Source organism: Stenella coeruleoalba, assembly GCF_951394435.1.
Source record: "Stenella coeruleoalba genome assembly, chromosome: X".
NCBI lineage: Eukaryota > Metazoa > Chordata > Mammalia > Artiodactyla > Delphinidae > Stenella > Stenella coeruleoalba.
In genome coordinates this window covers 4,427,880-4,443,681 of record NC_137152.1, presented here as the reverse complement: position 1 = coordinate 4,443,681, position 15,802 = coordinate 4,427,880, and the positions used below count along the sequence as shown (strand labels likewise).

General features: G+C 43.4%; 2 protein-coding genes across 7 annotated transcripts in view; one reads left to right on the top strand and one right to left on the bottom strand.

The window, feature by feature from the left end:
- NLGN4X (neuroligin 4 X-linked) overlaps positions 1-15,802 on the top strand; it is a 921,956-nt gene that overhangs the window by 163,799 nt on the left and 742,355 nt on the right. The gene's annotated exons all lie outside the window — the stretch shown is intronic.
- Positions 2,332-3,941, bottom strand: LOC307180120 (homeobox protein Mohawk-like). Its single transcript, XM_079910257.1, has one exon. It carries the CDS (start codon positions 3,819-3,821, stop codon positions 2,949-2,951), a length of 873 nt encoding a protein of 290 aa, XP_079766383.1. The 5' UTR covers positions 3,822-3,941; the 3' UTR covers positions 2,332-2,948.

The window sequence follows — 15,802 nt, the reverse complement described above, 5'->3', positions numbered from 1 at the left end:
GAAATTTGGGACCGGGTGGGTCTTTGTGTTGGCCTGGGTGGGTGGGCGGGGGAGCTGTTCTGTGTACTGTAGAATGTTTAGCTGCAGCCGTGGTCTCAACCCCCCAGATTCCAGTACCACCCCCTCACAGTTCTGACAACACAAAACAGGTCCAAACCCTGCCCAGTGTCCCCAGAGAGGACAAAATTGCCCGGACGGAGAACCCCCTGGGATGAACCACATGAAACGGCCAACACTTAGTTATTTCTGATGTGCAGAAGTGCAGATTTCATGTGGTCCCATCTCATACTCTCAGCAGTGCCCTAAGCTTGCCTGATAGGTTAGTTTCTCAGGTGGGATGGAGCGGGGACAGGTCACATATAAGGGGAAGTGGACACGTGGGAAACCTGTTCAAACCCAGAAACTCCGGTGAGTGCAGCGCTCTCCAAGGCAACCCTGATTCTGGCCAGACTAAAACGAGAACCACCTGGTTTATGGACTTTGACATCACGGGGTTTCGAAGCACATGTACAGAAGAACCGTCCACAGAGAGGCATGAGGTGGACCTTGATGGGGCCTCAAAGCAGTTTCTTAAAGGCTTAAACCGACAGAACTTGAACCGCCTTTTCCCCTCCCCACCACGATGTCCACTCCATCATGAAAGAGATCTTCAAGCACATGGGACTCTCTCATTCCTGATGCACCTCTGGGTTGGGCTGTGGGCGCTGGTTCCGAGTCCATCTGTGCTTCGTGGCCGAGCGTGAAATGACCGTGGGTTGTGTTCCAATGTGGACAAAGGGCACCTGTGACTAAGGGTGAAGGGGCATTGTCCTAAGTCCTCATTAGGACCAAGGTGAGCCCATTCAAATGCATCGTTATTCCCATCCAGCCGTGCAGTCCACATTCAGCACCGACTAATGAGGAAAATAAAACAGAAAGAGGTTCCCCTTTCTGTTTCTGTGAGGTCTTCCTTCAGGACAATGCGGGGCCTCGTTAATGAGCTCATTCCATAATAAAGCGAAGATATGGACAAATGTCAGCGTGCCTCTGGAGCAGCGCTTTCGCCGGCAGATGCATGTCACACAGTAATGGTACTGATTCGCGCTTGTTAACAATGAACCCACACGTGTCCCTGTTGACCGGATTCTTTATGTGACATTAGCCTGGCTACGCTAAATAACGACCCCACAGCCTTGCGATGCTGGGCCGTGTGAGTACGGTTTCCTAGTTTTAAATGTAACCTCGTTATGGAAAATAAAGTCAGTGAAGAAAAAGTCTCACACTCCTGATAAAGGTTTGATGTATTGTTACAGTTTTTAAAGCAATATATACCATCTAAGTGAACATAACTTGCACATTCTTCCATCTCATTAAAGGCTCTTTTGTTGCTAAGTTGACAGTAGCTTTATTCTTTTTATTTTAATTATAAACATTTTATTTTGACACAGTTATAGACCTAGCATTGTAAGAAATGAAAGAGACATCACATGTACGATGGACCCAGTTTCCTGCAATAGTATAATTTTGCAAACCTGTGGTACACCGGGCAGTTGATAGAATCAAGATGTTCGATATTTCCATCACCACAGGGCTGCCTCATGTTATCCTTTGATACCCACACCTACTCCCCTCCTGCCCCCACCCTCTCCTTAACCCCTGGAAACCACTAATTTAGTCTCCATTTCTTCAGTACTGTCATTTAAGGAATATTATGTAGATAGAATCATGACCTTTGGAATTGGCTTTTTTTCATTCAGCATATAATTCTCTGGATATTCGTCAGGTTGTCCTGTGTATCAGTAATTTGCTGTCTTTTTAGTTCTGAATACTATTCCAAATTTGTATCTATTCACCCACTGAAGTAAATCTAACTTGTTTCTCTTTTTGATTATGACAGATAGAGCTGCTTTAAACATTTGTGTATAGATTTTTATGCGAACATGAGTCTTCATTTCTCTGGGATAAGTGCCCAGGAGTGAAATTGCTAGGTTCTATGTTAGTTCCATGGTCAATTATTTAAGAAACTGTCACACTGTTTTCCAGAGTGCCTTTACAATTTTATATCCACACCAGCAATGTATGAGGGATTCATTTTCTCTGCATCATTGCCAGCATTTGCTCTAGTCAATATTTTTTTATTTTACCCATTTTGATAGGCGTAGAGTGATAGCTCACTGTAGTTTTAATTTGCAATTTCTCTAATAGCTAATAATGTTGAACATCTTTTCATATTCTTATTTGCCACCTGTATGTCTTCTTCAGTGAAATGTCTCTTTATGTCTTTTGTCCATATTCTAACTGGACTGTGCTTTTTCACTGTTGTGTTTTGAAGGTTCTTTGTATATTCTAGACACAAGTTTTTTGTCAGGTATATGGTTTGCAAGTATTTTCTCCCACTCTATAGTTTGTTTTTTCATCCTCCTAACAGAGCCAATGTTTTAAATTTTGATGAATATCAATTATTTATTATATGAATTATGCTTTTGGTGTCAGGTCTTAGAAGAGTTTTATTTCTTCCTTTCTGATCTATATGTCTTTTATTTTCTTACTGCGCTGACTTGAACTTCCAGCACTTTGTTGAACAAAAGTTGTGAACCTGGGCATCTTTGCCTTCTTCCCTGTTTTAGGTGAAAACAGTCAGCTTTTCACCTTTATGTATACTGTTAGCGGAAAGTAGTTATGGCTTCTCTTTATACAGTTGAGAATGTTTCCCTCTATTTCTACTTTTTTCCGAGTATTTTTTTTTAAGGCCTCATTAGCTTTTAATGCAAAACTAAATCCACAATCATTCTAGAAAGGGCAGGTTCCTCAAATTCAACATGTAGTCAGAGAAGGGAATCCAGGAAAATGAGGGAGTACGAAGCTCTCTTCCGAAACCCAGCCACGTGACAAAGCCAGAGGCATCTCCAAAGCCACAGGTGTGCCAGCAAACCAGGTGAAGAAGGCTGCTGCAGCTTGAAAAAGTAACTTTACCACCTTAATACCTGGGTCCTCTGAGAGCTGTCTGTGCGATAGACGAAATTGCCTTTGGTTTCTGACGATGAGGGTGATACCAATTCCTCCTCAAATTCATTGGAACTAAAAGATTCTGAATGGTTTCTCTGCCTTGTCTTTCCCATCATGGCAGCATTTGTGACCATGACATGTCTCAAAGAGTCGTTAAGGTAACGATTCAACAAGCTGCTCTTGTATTTTGGGGGCGATACGTAATCCTCATTGGCCCATGACTCTGGCCTCACTCCAGCTTTTATGACTGAGCTCTCACTTTTAATCACAGGATGGTGGACTGGACTATTATAGCCTTCTTCATTCATGGGGTTTCGTGGAGGATTTTCTCCATCTTCAGAACATGAGTCATCACTGCTTACACTCAGCCGCTCAGCGTTTCCTTGAACATACTTATTGTACAACTTTATTCTTAAGACCCAGCTTAAATCTGGCTGTCGAACAGTATTCTTAAGCTGACGTCTTGCATTAGCAAGCCAATTTGACACCTGCACTAGCGTCATCTGCGAGCCGAGCGCCAGGAGAATCTTCTCCGTCTTCGTGGGGTACGGATTGTCGCGGTGCTTGTGCCGCCACAGCTTGAGGGGCCGCACCATGTCCTGCAGGGCCTGCCGCTTGTGCCTCACCTTCCCGCCATTCTGCCGGGCCCCGGTCCTCCGGTGTCTCAGGCCCAGGTTGTCCTTGAGGGGCGTGCCGTCCGTAATGCCCACCTCGGGGAGAGCATGCGTACTGTCCAGAATGCCACCGTAGGGCCTGCCGCCCCACTCCCGCTCCGGAGCCCCGTGGTCCTCAAAAAGCACGGCGCTGCTGAGCTTGTTGGAGATGATGGTGTTCATGGCGTGCGCAGGCAGGGCCGCACGGTGCGGCCGCAGTGCCTTGGGGCCGGGCCGCCGGGAGCTCCGCAGGGCTCGGGTTCCTCCTCTTAGCCCCGGCCACCCAGCCCCCAAAGAATCTCAGCCTTTTCAGAGTATTTAACATGAATGGATATCAATCTTTGCCTTTTAATGGGAATATTTAGACCATTTACATTTAATATAATTTTTTATATGTTAGGGCTAAATTATGCTACCTTTTTGTTACCTCTGTTTTTCATTTTTCTATATTATTTTTTCTGCCTTCCCGTGGATTGCTTGAATGTTATTTGGAATCCCATTTTGGTTTATCTATAGCGTTTTTAGAGTATCTCTCTATATAATTTTTCAGTGGTTTTTCCAGGTATTATATTACAAATTCATAACTATCACAGTATACTGATGTCACCATTTACCAGTTTTAGTGAACTGTAGAAGTCTTATCTCTCTTTCCCTTCACCCATTTATATTATAATTATATTGTGCATTTTTTCATCAAACACTTAGAACCACATGAGACAATGTTCTAATTTTTGCTTCAACCCTCAAGTGTAATTTGGAAAACTCAAAAGGGGAAAATAAGCATCCAAATTTTTGCATATTGTTGTTTTTCCTCCGTGATGTTCCAGTATTTCTTCTTTTATCATTTCCCTTCTATTTAGAAAATTTCTGTAGCACTTTAGTGTAGGTTTGCTGTGGATGTATTCTCTTAGATATTCTTCATCTGAGAATGTCTTAATTTCCCTTTCATTCCTGAAGGATTTTTCAGCATCCAAAAGATATTGTGCCACTTCCAAGTGGTCTCCGTGGCTTCTGATGAGAAATCTGCTGTCTTTGAATTTTTCCCCCTGTAGGTAAGGTGTTGTTTTTTGTGGCTGCTTTCAAGATTTTTCTCTGTGTTTGGCTTTCAGGAGTTTATTAAGATGTATCTTGGCATGGATTTTGGGGGGGTTATCCTCTTTGGTATTCATTCAGCTTCTTGAATTTGTAGGTCTACATCTCTTGTCAAACTAGAGAAGCTTTCGGCCGTTATTTCTTCAAGGTTTTTTCAGCCTCACCCTCTGTCTCTTGTCCTTCAGGGACTGTGTCCATTATGTTGTCTCTAATTGGGAGATACAGCTCACAGAGTATGCACAAAGAGGGATTCTGGTATCTCTTGGCTACATTTGTGTGAATCTTCTATGTTCCTTATACATAAAATATTTTGCTATCTGACCTTAGTTTTCTCTTACTAATTCTTTAAAGCTTTCACAGATTGGATCACTTACTAATTATTTCAGATCACTTTTGGGCAAAAAACTTACAAGGTCCTAAAAATATCCATTAAGGATTGTTATTGTCATATAAATCTGCAATATATTTGGGGAAAATGGGCATAATTAAAATGTTTATATTTTAAATCCTGGAACGTGCTCTTTGGTCTGTTTCTACAAGTCTAATTTCATCCTTAGTAAAGTTTTATGATTTTCTAGATAGCTTTTACATATTTCTTATTAAGTTTATTTCTAGATTTTGTTTGTGTGTTTTGCTGTTGGGGTGGGGCCTTTTCAGGTAATATCTTAAAATTAGTTTGTTTTTTTTCATACATAGGAAAACTTGTTTTATTGTTATTTATATTGTATTTAGCCATTTTATGGAAACTGTAATTAATGCTGGTTGTTTTTCAATAGTATTTAGTCTCTTCTAGAATATTTCTCATACATTTCCTGCTTCCTGCCACAGATTCCCAAATTTTCAGCACAAAACAGATTAAAGCATGTTCTGAAAGACGGGTGATAAACACAGTTGCCCATAGTCAATAATTTTGGCCAAAGCCTCATTTTAATTCCTCACTTGCTGATTCACAATTCACCATATCATATTAAAGGCTTTGAGAAGTCTTGCTTTAAACAGCCTTGTTTAACCCTGCTTAATCCGATGATTTCCATTTACAAGTCACACACATCAAAAACCCATTGAAAATGCATAGAAATCCTGCATAAATTGAATTTAGAAGAGAAGCATCTATTATCTTAAAATATAGAAAGGTCTCTCAAATCCATACAAAAACAGTGAACTCCCCGTTAGAAAAATGGGCAACTAACGGGAATAAGACCAATGGCTGATACACTATTTCCCCCCCGTGAAATTAACAACCCAAACCGTGATGGTATCCAGCCTTGCCTTTGTTTCAGACGCTCTGTGGATAGAGTGGAAATGTCTGCTGTGCACTGAAATTTGAATTCTTTATAATTGCTTATAATTCTAGCCGCCCAGCCCACGATGGGGAACCATCTGCCTTGCATTCTGCTCCGTGAGCAGTTCGCCTCATCAGTCTGTCTGTTCCGTTGCCGTAGCAGGGATCTCTCTGTGGTTACTGCCCTACTTTCTGATGCCTGCGTCGTTTGACTGCCTGTTTTACTGGCCAAAGTGTCTGTTGTGTGTAAAGATGAAAGTTTTGCTGCACTCCGTGTGCGTGCAACAGGTGGATGGGGATCATTTTCTAGCTACCAACTACCAGCAACAGGAGAAAGCGTTGAAAGGATTCTAGAGAGAGAAAGACACCAGCCAATAATGTCCTCGTTCTGCAGTGGTTGGAGATGATAAACCTCCACGTAAGGAAACACCATGATGCCAGTTCAGAGCTGCCGTTTCTTGTAAGCATCCTTGGCATGAAACAGGATGTACTCTCTCTGCCTTTCTGGAGGACAGTACATCAAGAGGTATAAAAATATCCATGACCTTTGATCCATAATTAATTACCCAGAAAAATATTCAGAGACGTCCACCATAATTTAAGTCAAGAAAATTCACAACAGTGTTCCCTGAAATAGCAAGGAAAAATTCCACAGTGCTCAATAATAAGGAACATTTCATTACAAAAGATGTAAATATGATAAAACATATGAATTACGATATATGCAGAGGTTATGTAATTATGTAGCTCAGGGGTCAGTGAACCTTTTCTGTAAGAAGCCAAATAGTAAATACTTCAGGCTTTAAGGATCATACAGTCTCCATCACAGTTACTCAACTGCCCTTATGGGTCAAAAGCCATCATAGTCAACGTGGAAAGGGATGGGCAGGCCGTGTTCCAATACAATTTCATTTATAGACACTGAAATCTGAATTTCTTATCCTTTTCATGTGTTGTGAAATATCATTTTTATTTTTTCAGCTCTTTCATTTCAAGGTAAAAACCACTCTTAGCTTGTGAACTGCACAAAAAACATGCTGGTCAATATTCCCTTGGGTTTCAGTTTGTTCTCCCCTTAAATAAAATCATGTTTTCAAATGCAATTTTACATGAGAAAACACTCACAACATAATATCAATTGGAAAACAGGTAGGATCTAAAACCATTTTTAGAATAATAAAAAGGACTTGAAAGAAATACCCAAAAATATTAAAATGCTTTTCTCTGTAGGGTGGCCTTTGAATGATTTTTATTCCCTTTGTACGCTTTTCTGTTTTTGCTAAATGCTTTACAATGAGTGAGCATTATTCTTGTAATAAGTAACGTTACTTTGAAAAATGTTCTTCTAAAAATTATTCTCAAGCTGGTTCTTTCTCCTGGCATTTTAAGGATTCATTTTCCATATTTTGAAATTTATTTCCTTTCTCCATCATTTGTTTTCTTCTATCAGGGATGTTTGTCATCTATTTTGAGGACATCCTTCATTCATTTCCTTACTCATTCTTTTCCTGTTTTCCCCTCTCTCTCCCAACAATCTTTCTCAGGTATGACATTTTTCAAAGTTCTATTCTGAGCCCAATGGGGAAAAATATTAAACATATTCATTATATTGGAACTATGCTTTCCAACACCACTGATTTAATTTTAACATTTTAGGGACCAAGAGATTCCTCAATGTTGTGACCATGATGTTTTCAACAGAAAATTTAACCATGTCAAATATGGTTAAAAATACATTTCTGCTTAACGTGCACTGACCCCTGTAAAGTTCGTTGGGCCACGATTCCCTTATCCGAGGGGGAGGAAGAATGGCTTTAAGTAGCTTCCCTTCTTTGCTGTGTGGCCTTCCTCTATTCCAAATCCATCTGCATCTCAATCCTGCTCCCCTAGGGGAAGTCCTCTTAGAATATTTTTAACATCCAATCAGAATATAGACCCACAGGGCTTCCCTGGCGGTGCAGTGGTTGAGAGTCCGCCTGCCGATGCAGGGGACGCAGGTTCGTGCCCCGGTCTGGGAAGATCCCACATGCCGTGGAGCAGCTGGGCCCGTGACCCATGGCCGCTGAGCCTGCGCATCCGGAGCCTGTGCTCTGCAACGGGAGAGGCCACGACAGTGAGAGGCCCGCGTACCACAAAAAAAAAAAAAAAAAAGAATATAGACTCACAGTCCAGGCAGGTGTACCTGGGACATTCAGAAGTTATCTAGTCAAGTGGCATAGCTAGTTGTTTCCATGGCAAATGTTTCCTGAGGACCTGCTTTGCAGCAGACACTGTTCCAAGGACTGGAAATGCAGGGATGCACTCCTGGGCATATATCTGGACAAAACTCTAATTCAAAAAGATACATGCATCCCTGTGTTCATAGCAGCACTGTTTACAATAGCCAAGACATGCATGCAACCTAAATGTCTGTCAACAGATGAATGGATAAAGAAGATGTGGTACATATACACAATGGAATATTACTTAGCCATAAAAAAGAATGAAATAATGCCATTTGCAGCAACACGGGTGGACCTAGAGATTGTCATACTGAGCGAAGGAAGTCAGCAAGACAAATACCATGTGATGTCACATATATGTGGAATTTAAAATATGATACAAATGAATCTATCTATGAAACAGAAACAGACTCATGGACATAGAAAAGAGACTTGTGGTTGCCAAGGGGGAGGGGCTTGGGAGAGGGATGGAGTGGGAGATTGGGGTCAGCAAATGTAAGCTTTTTTTTTTTTTTAAACACCTTTATTGGAGTATAATTGCTTTACAATGGTGTGTTAGTTTCTGCTTTACAACAAAATGAATCAGTTATATATATACATATATTCCCATATCTCTTCCCTCTTGCATCTCCCTCCCTCCCACCATCCCTATCCCACCCCTCCAGGCGGTCACAAAGCACCGAGCTGATCTCCCTGTGCTATGCGGCTGCTTCCCACTAGCTATCTACCTTACGTTTGGTAGTATATATATGTCCATGCCTCTCTCTCGCTTTGTCACAGCTTACCCTTCCCCCTCCCCATATCCTCAAGTCCATTATCTAGTAGGTCTGTGTCTTTATTCCTGTCTTACCCCTAGGTTCTTCATGACATTTTTTTTTCTTAAATTCTATATATATGTGTTAGCATACGGTATTTGTCTCTCTCTTTCTGACTTACTTCACTCTATATGACAGACTCTAGGTCCATCCACCTCATTACAAATAGCTCAATTTCATTTCTTTTTATGGCTGAGTAATATTCCATTGTATATATGTGCCACGTCTTCTTTATCCATTCATCCGATGATGGGCACTTAGGTTGTTTTCATCTCCGGGCTACTGTAAATAGAGCTGCAATGAACATTGTGGTACATGACTCTTTTTGAATTCTGGTTTTCTCAGGGTATATGCCCAGTAGTGGGATTGCTGGGTCATATGGTAGTTCTGTTTGTAGTTTTTTAAGGAACCTCCATACTGTTCTCCACAGTGGCTGTATCAATTAGATGTAAGCTTTTATCTATAAGATGGGTAAACAGCAAGGCCCTACTGTAAGCACAGGGAGTATACTCAATATCCTGTGATAAACCGTCATGGACGAGAATATATTTTTAAAAAGAATGTATATGTGTATAACTGAAGCACTTTCTGTACAACAGAAATTAAACACAACATCATAAATGAACTATACCTCAATTAAAATATGATACAAATGAAATCTATATCTATCTATCTTCTAAATCTATCTTCTTTTTAATCTTCAATTAAAAAGAAAAGAAAGAAAGAAATGCAGGGATGGGGGAGATGGACAAGGCAGCTGCCCTGTGCAATCACACCCTCTGCTACAACCTCCAGGGACCTATAATCAAGAGAAGCTCAGGCTTCATTGCACCGTCAGCATTAAGAGTTGAGGTGCGGCCATAAACGAAGGAAACAGGGTATGTTCATGATGGTGCCAGAAAACCATGTCAAGAAGGTTGCAAATGAGGAGGGATGCTGGGAGTCCAGGCTTTTGGTGGAGCCAGATAATGGCTACACAGTTTGCGTGTTGCTTGTTAAGAAAACCATGCATTGTAGGTCCCCACAGAGGGGCTCAGCCCCTTGTCTTTTACGCCATGGTAGGGGAGAGGGCGCGAAGAAGGAAGGGATAGGGCCCTGCAGGAATAATGCACGAGTTCAACCCCTATCACATGCTTGGACTTCCTATGAACTTTACAAGAACTATCTCACTGAACTGTCGAAAGAAGCATGGGGTGTCAGCACTGATTTTACACCATCTGTATTAATCACGGTTCGGGGAGAGAGACATTTGTTATAGCAATTGGCTCATGCAGTTATGGTAACCAAGAAGTCCCATGATCTCTGCAAGCTGGAGAACCAGGTGCCATGGCATGAGTGTTTGTGTCCTCCCCAAATTCCTATGCTGAAATCCTAATCCCCGGTGTGATGGTATTAGGAGGTGCGGCCTTTGGGCAGTGCTGAGGTAATGAGGGTGGATCCCCCATGAATGGGATTAGCATCCTTATAAAAGTGACCCCAGAGATTTCCCTCACCCCTTCCACCAGGCAGGGCACAGCAAGGACACACAGACTATAAACTAGGAAGAGGCCCCTCACCACAGCTCACCCATGCCGGCATGGTCTTGATCTTGAACTTCCCAGAGCTGTGAGAGAGAAGTTCTTCTTGTTCGTAAGCCACCCAGTTTGTGGCAATCCGTTGCAGCAGCCTGAACTAACTGAGACACCAGGAAAGCCAGTGTCGTCATTCAGTCCGAGTCCCAAGGCCTGAGAAACAGACGTGAGAGTTCCTGAGGGCAAGAGTAAGAGGATGTCCGGGCTCAAGCAGAGGGAGGGAAGTTGCCCTCCCTCTGCCTTTTTGTCCTATTCGTGTCCTCAGTGGATTGGATGAGGCCCACCCACGTTGGGGAGGGCCATCTGCTTTAATCAGTCTAATCTCTTCTAAACACCCTCACAGGCACGCCCGAAAGCAATGTCTCACCAGCCCTCTGGAATCCCTTAGCCCAGTCAAGGTGATACATAAAATGAACACCGTTCTTGAAATGAAAGCGCCAAGTCCTGGAAAGAAAGACTAACTTACCCTCGGTCACACAGCTGGTTGGCAGTGGGACCAGGACCCAGTTCTACTGTGGCTTTTGTCATCCACGCCATATAAGAACTTGATACTCCACGACTTTACAGTGTGCGTCAAACCCGTCCTCAACCCCATGGCTCCTTTCAGGTATATTTAAGTCCCATCGGTTAACGATCTTCCGTCATTACTCTGTGCCCAGTGTGAACTGTCCTCATGCCTCTTTTTGCGATGCTGAAATGTCCTTTTTAAAAAGGAATGCCCCACAGGTAGTAGAATCTCTGTGCTAAAAATAAGGGAGAACAACTGTAAGAAAAGCAGAGTAAGAACATCATTTTGCCCATGAAGTGCGCCTGCCGCAAGGGAAAAGCTTACATGACTTTGAAAACAGGGACTGGTTTCCAACCCACGGCTTTGCAGAAAGGGTCTTTCCTGACTTTGCCTCGGTATAAGTTTAGAGTGATCTAGGAGTCAACATGGAACCCACGGTCATCTGAATGTAGAACTTCCCCCAGGCTGCAAGTGGGATGGGCTTTGTCTCTGCCAAAGTAGATTCTTGGGACTCCCATGCTCAGGATTTAGCAAGGTCTACAGTTTAACAGGAAGGATGTGTCTGCTGGAGTCTTGGCAAACTGGTCATGTCAGATCTACCTCATTCAAGGGCTGAGGGTTCCTCTTCAAGTCAGCGTGAACCCACGAGACACCACCTTTCTTACCTTCCTTCCTAGCGCTTATGGGTCTTCAGGACGATTAAAACCACAGGAGGATGATGTTGGGGAGAACCTCCAGGACTCAGAAGAAACAGTCGCTTCGTCACATTCGACCCAGGGATTGGCTGACAGACGGGAGTGGAATACACTTACTTCCAGTGGGTAGCAGGAAGCACAGATGAGCAAGTTTGACTGTTCTCTCTGCCAAGATAGAAAAGTTCCTTGACATGGAACCCGTCTGGCTGGTGCTCTGAAAACACTTCGTAGGAATGTCACATGGCCTGGCAGTTAGATGCACCAACCTCCAGTAATTCCCCTAAAACACGTAAATGAATATCAGTAAAGAGTATGGAGCAACACAAAAGGATCAAGGAGACGGGAGCTTCTGCCAACACCACACTGTGTTTCTGGCCACTTCCTTCTGAATGGACGACCAGGGTGCTATTGTGGACGCCAAGGGCATGCAGGCCGCTCGGCAAGAAGTGCCCCACGTTGCCATGGCAACACGGGAATCATCCACGACGCCACGGAACTTGCGGGCAGCACCGTTGTCAACAAAGCAGTGAAGGCCACTTGGTACGCCAACGGTAGTCGTGTGTGTGCATTTTGCATATTAAGCTCTCTTGGAGCTGAGGGGAGTGTCTGGAAGCGTATGAAAGGAATTGATCAGAAAAAAAAGAGAAAAGCAAAAGACAGAATCACCTAGGGACTTAAATGTCAACACACTCCATGCTGGTGGGTCTCAGCTGGGCACAGTTGTATCCTCAGGGGACATCTGGCAATATCTGGAGTCATTTTTGGTCATCACACCTGGAGAGAGGGCAGAGGAGGTGCTAGCAGCTGTTACCGGTGGGTAAGTGTTGCTAGCCCTCTTATACAGGACACCTCCCTACAAAAAAAGAATTATCTGGTCCCAAACGTCAACAGTGCCGAAGTTGAAAACCCATGTTCTATGCAGAGGAGAGCATTTTGTGAGAACCAACTATATAAAAAGTCTGATCTGTTAGAGTCTATTCCCTATGAATTCATGGCATGATGGTGAAAACAAAAGAGTTTGGGCTGGGGAAAAAAAATGTAAGGAAATAAATAAAAAATAAAAGAAATAAATAATAAAAAATAAAATAAAAAATAAATAAATAAAAAATATTTTTTTATTAAATATAAAATAGAAAAGAAAAAAGAAAAGAAAACATTGCATTGATGTTAACTCCCAGTACGTACATAGGGCTTCTGAAACATATCGTTAGACTCATGACATGGGAAACCCCCAAATCTGGAATCAACCCAATGACACAGCTCACGAGAGAACGAGCGGATCTTTGGCTCCAGTCAGTTGATATGTGTGTCTGTAAAATTACCCTCCAGAGTCAGGGAGGACGTGTGTGTCAGAACTTCTGTCTGAGTAGGACACTCGCAGACAAGAGCAAGGCTCACATCCCATGTCATCTGTCCTCGGAGTAGCAGTTGTGAACGCCTTTTTCAGGACAGAGCCCGCTGCTTGGAATCGCTGTATGATGCTTCCCTTTGGGGCCGGCCGCTTGAGCTACGATTGCAACAACCTTGCGGCTTGACTCATCCGTAGCTCTTTCCTCACTGCAGTTCGCGTCCGTGTCATACTGCCGGATGCAGCATTTCATCATGCCTCTGCCACGCGCCCCATAGGCACCTGCGTGGTGCAGCTTCCCAGCAACTTTGCCCAGAGCCGCTGTCATCATCTGGCTACCGTCTCATCCAGCCTTGGTCTGACCCAGAGCCAGTGGCTTCCTAAGGGCTCAGCTTCCATCCATGGAGACGGACACGCCTCTGGAATTTTGGTCGTGAGTCCCCCTTCGCTCTGTGGGAGTTGATTCACAACGTGGTAGAAAACCCATGGCAGGTCTTTGTCTCACTCTCCCGCGGCACATCATGTCATGTCACCTCGACTGTATGAAGGATGCGTTCCGAAATGTCCGCCATGGCTGCTAGCCAAGCAAACGATGAGCTCGTTTGCAGTGTTTGCTGTTGTCTCATGACTAACCGAGGTGGCTTGACACTGAGTTTTTTCAAGACAGGTGTTTCTCTGAGAGCTTAGTGTGTGGTCTTGGCCATCTTTAAATTGACACAATTATTTACTAAAGCCGTTCCTGTGAAAACGTGCCTCTCAGTAAATCCGTCTCAGCACCAGAGAAAACAGCTCTTAATTATCCACAGAGAGTCTCTCCTAGAACGTAAAAAAGGTATCCATCTTGGGAATTGACAGCTTCTTATCTAACTGAGACAACTCAATGGTGGAAGTGTTGGATGTCATGGGAGAGGGATTAAATTGGGTCAAAGGCTGGTACATGGAACTCAGAAAAGAAAGTCATATGACCTCACTTGTTCCAGACAGGTCCTGTCGAAGTGAGAGAGTGTCATGGACATATATACGCTACCAAATGTAAAATAGATAGCTCGTGGGAAGCAGCCGCATAGCACAGGGAGGTCAGCTTGGTGCTTTGTGACCACCTAGAGGGGTGGGATAGGGAGGGTGGGAGGGAGACGCAAGAGGGAGGAGATGTGGGGATATATGTATACGTATAGCTGATTCACTTTGTCGTACAGCAGAAACTAACCCACCATTGTAGAGCAATTATACTCCAATAAAGATGTTAAAAAAAAAAAAAAGAAAGTAAAAAAACAAACAAAAAAACAGGTCCTGCCTTTCATCAGGTCAGAACTTACTGCTTACTGAAATTTAAAATTTATAATTTGGGGATTAATAGGCATACGTGCATCAGCTGACATTGTTTTCCTGCCGAATGACATGAATCCCTATTGTTCATTCAAATGGATGTGTCTCATTTTGAAGGTCTGCTATTTCCTGTATAACCTTGTTCAGCCTTTGGAACTCATACATCAAAATAAAATAGCTGGACTACCCTGGTGGCGCAGTGGTTGAGAGTCCGTCTGCTGATGCAGGGGACGCGGGTTCGTGCCCCGGTCCGGGAAGATCCCACGTGCCGCGGAGCGGCTGGGCCCGTGAGCCATGGCAGCTGAGCCTGCGCGTCCGGAGCCTGTGCTCCGCAACGGGAGAGGCCACAGCAGTGAGAGGCCCGCGTACCAAAAAAATAAAAATAAATAAAATAAAATAAAAGAGCTATAACCCATTGCATCTCTTGCACAGGCACTTATCACACTCATCATTTCTCCTCGAGTTTTCTTCCAGGAAAAATAGTTCATCTCCCTTGCTGAGGAATTTTGGGCTCATTTGTATATCTACTCTCTGACTGTTCCAGGTTAGCCTTGCTGCCCAACCCGCCCTCCCACTTACCATGGAAAGTGTATTCCCTTCTGTTAGGTTCTGCTCCCAAGCCTGTCAGTTCCTGTAATCCACATTTGTCTGTTTCCTCTGCCCCATAATTTCTTCAGCCCTGGCTAAAATCACCATCTTGCTTCTCTACCTCTAACTGCAGAGCGTTCTGGGGACTTGGTATCGTACCACTCTATTTACCTCTAACTCATAAGGACCCCCATGCCATCAGCAATCCTCACAGATCTATGACCTTTTTGGTGTCTTGCCAAGTAGTGGTTCCAAATCCGCCTCTCTTTGCTCCGGGGACTCAGGCCCTCGTCGTCCCTCTACCTTCCTCTGAGTAGAATGTACTCCCTACTTCCGAGAGAACGTAGGATGTGTTGGGATGACCTTGCCCTGTGGTTTGCTGCTATCCCTTGTCCTTGTCTTTATCCTACAACCTGCAACTGTTCCCACGTTAACTTCTTCCCTCTGCTCTCATGGATGAATCTCCTTTGGTGAAGTAGTTTAAGTAGAGGGATAAAGAAAAACCTGCATGCGAGGTTGTGAAGAAGGGGAGGTTAGGAAATGGGAAGATGAAGTATAGATTACCCTACTGGGACTCTGGACAGAAAAGAAAGAATGTAGCAGCTAGACAGGGTATAAGATATACAGTTGATGCTTGACCATAATTCTCATTTTCTAAACCTCTCATGAGGCTGCAGAAACAGCAGTCACACTTCTGCTTAAGTGCTCAGCTAAATT

Coding starts and splice junctions, on each gene's coding strand:
- LOC307180120 (XM_079910257.1), bottom strand. CDS start 3,821: ATGAACACCATCATCTCCAACAAGCTCAGCAGCGCCGTGCTTTTTGAG.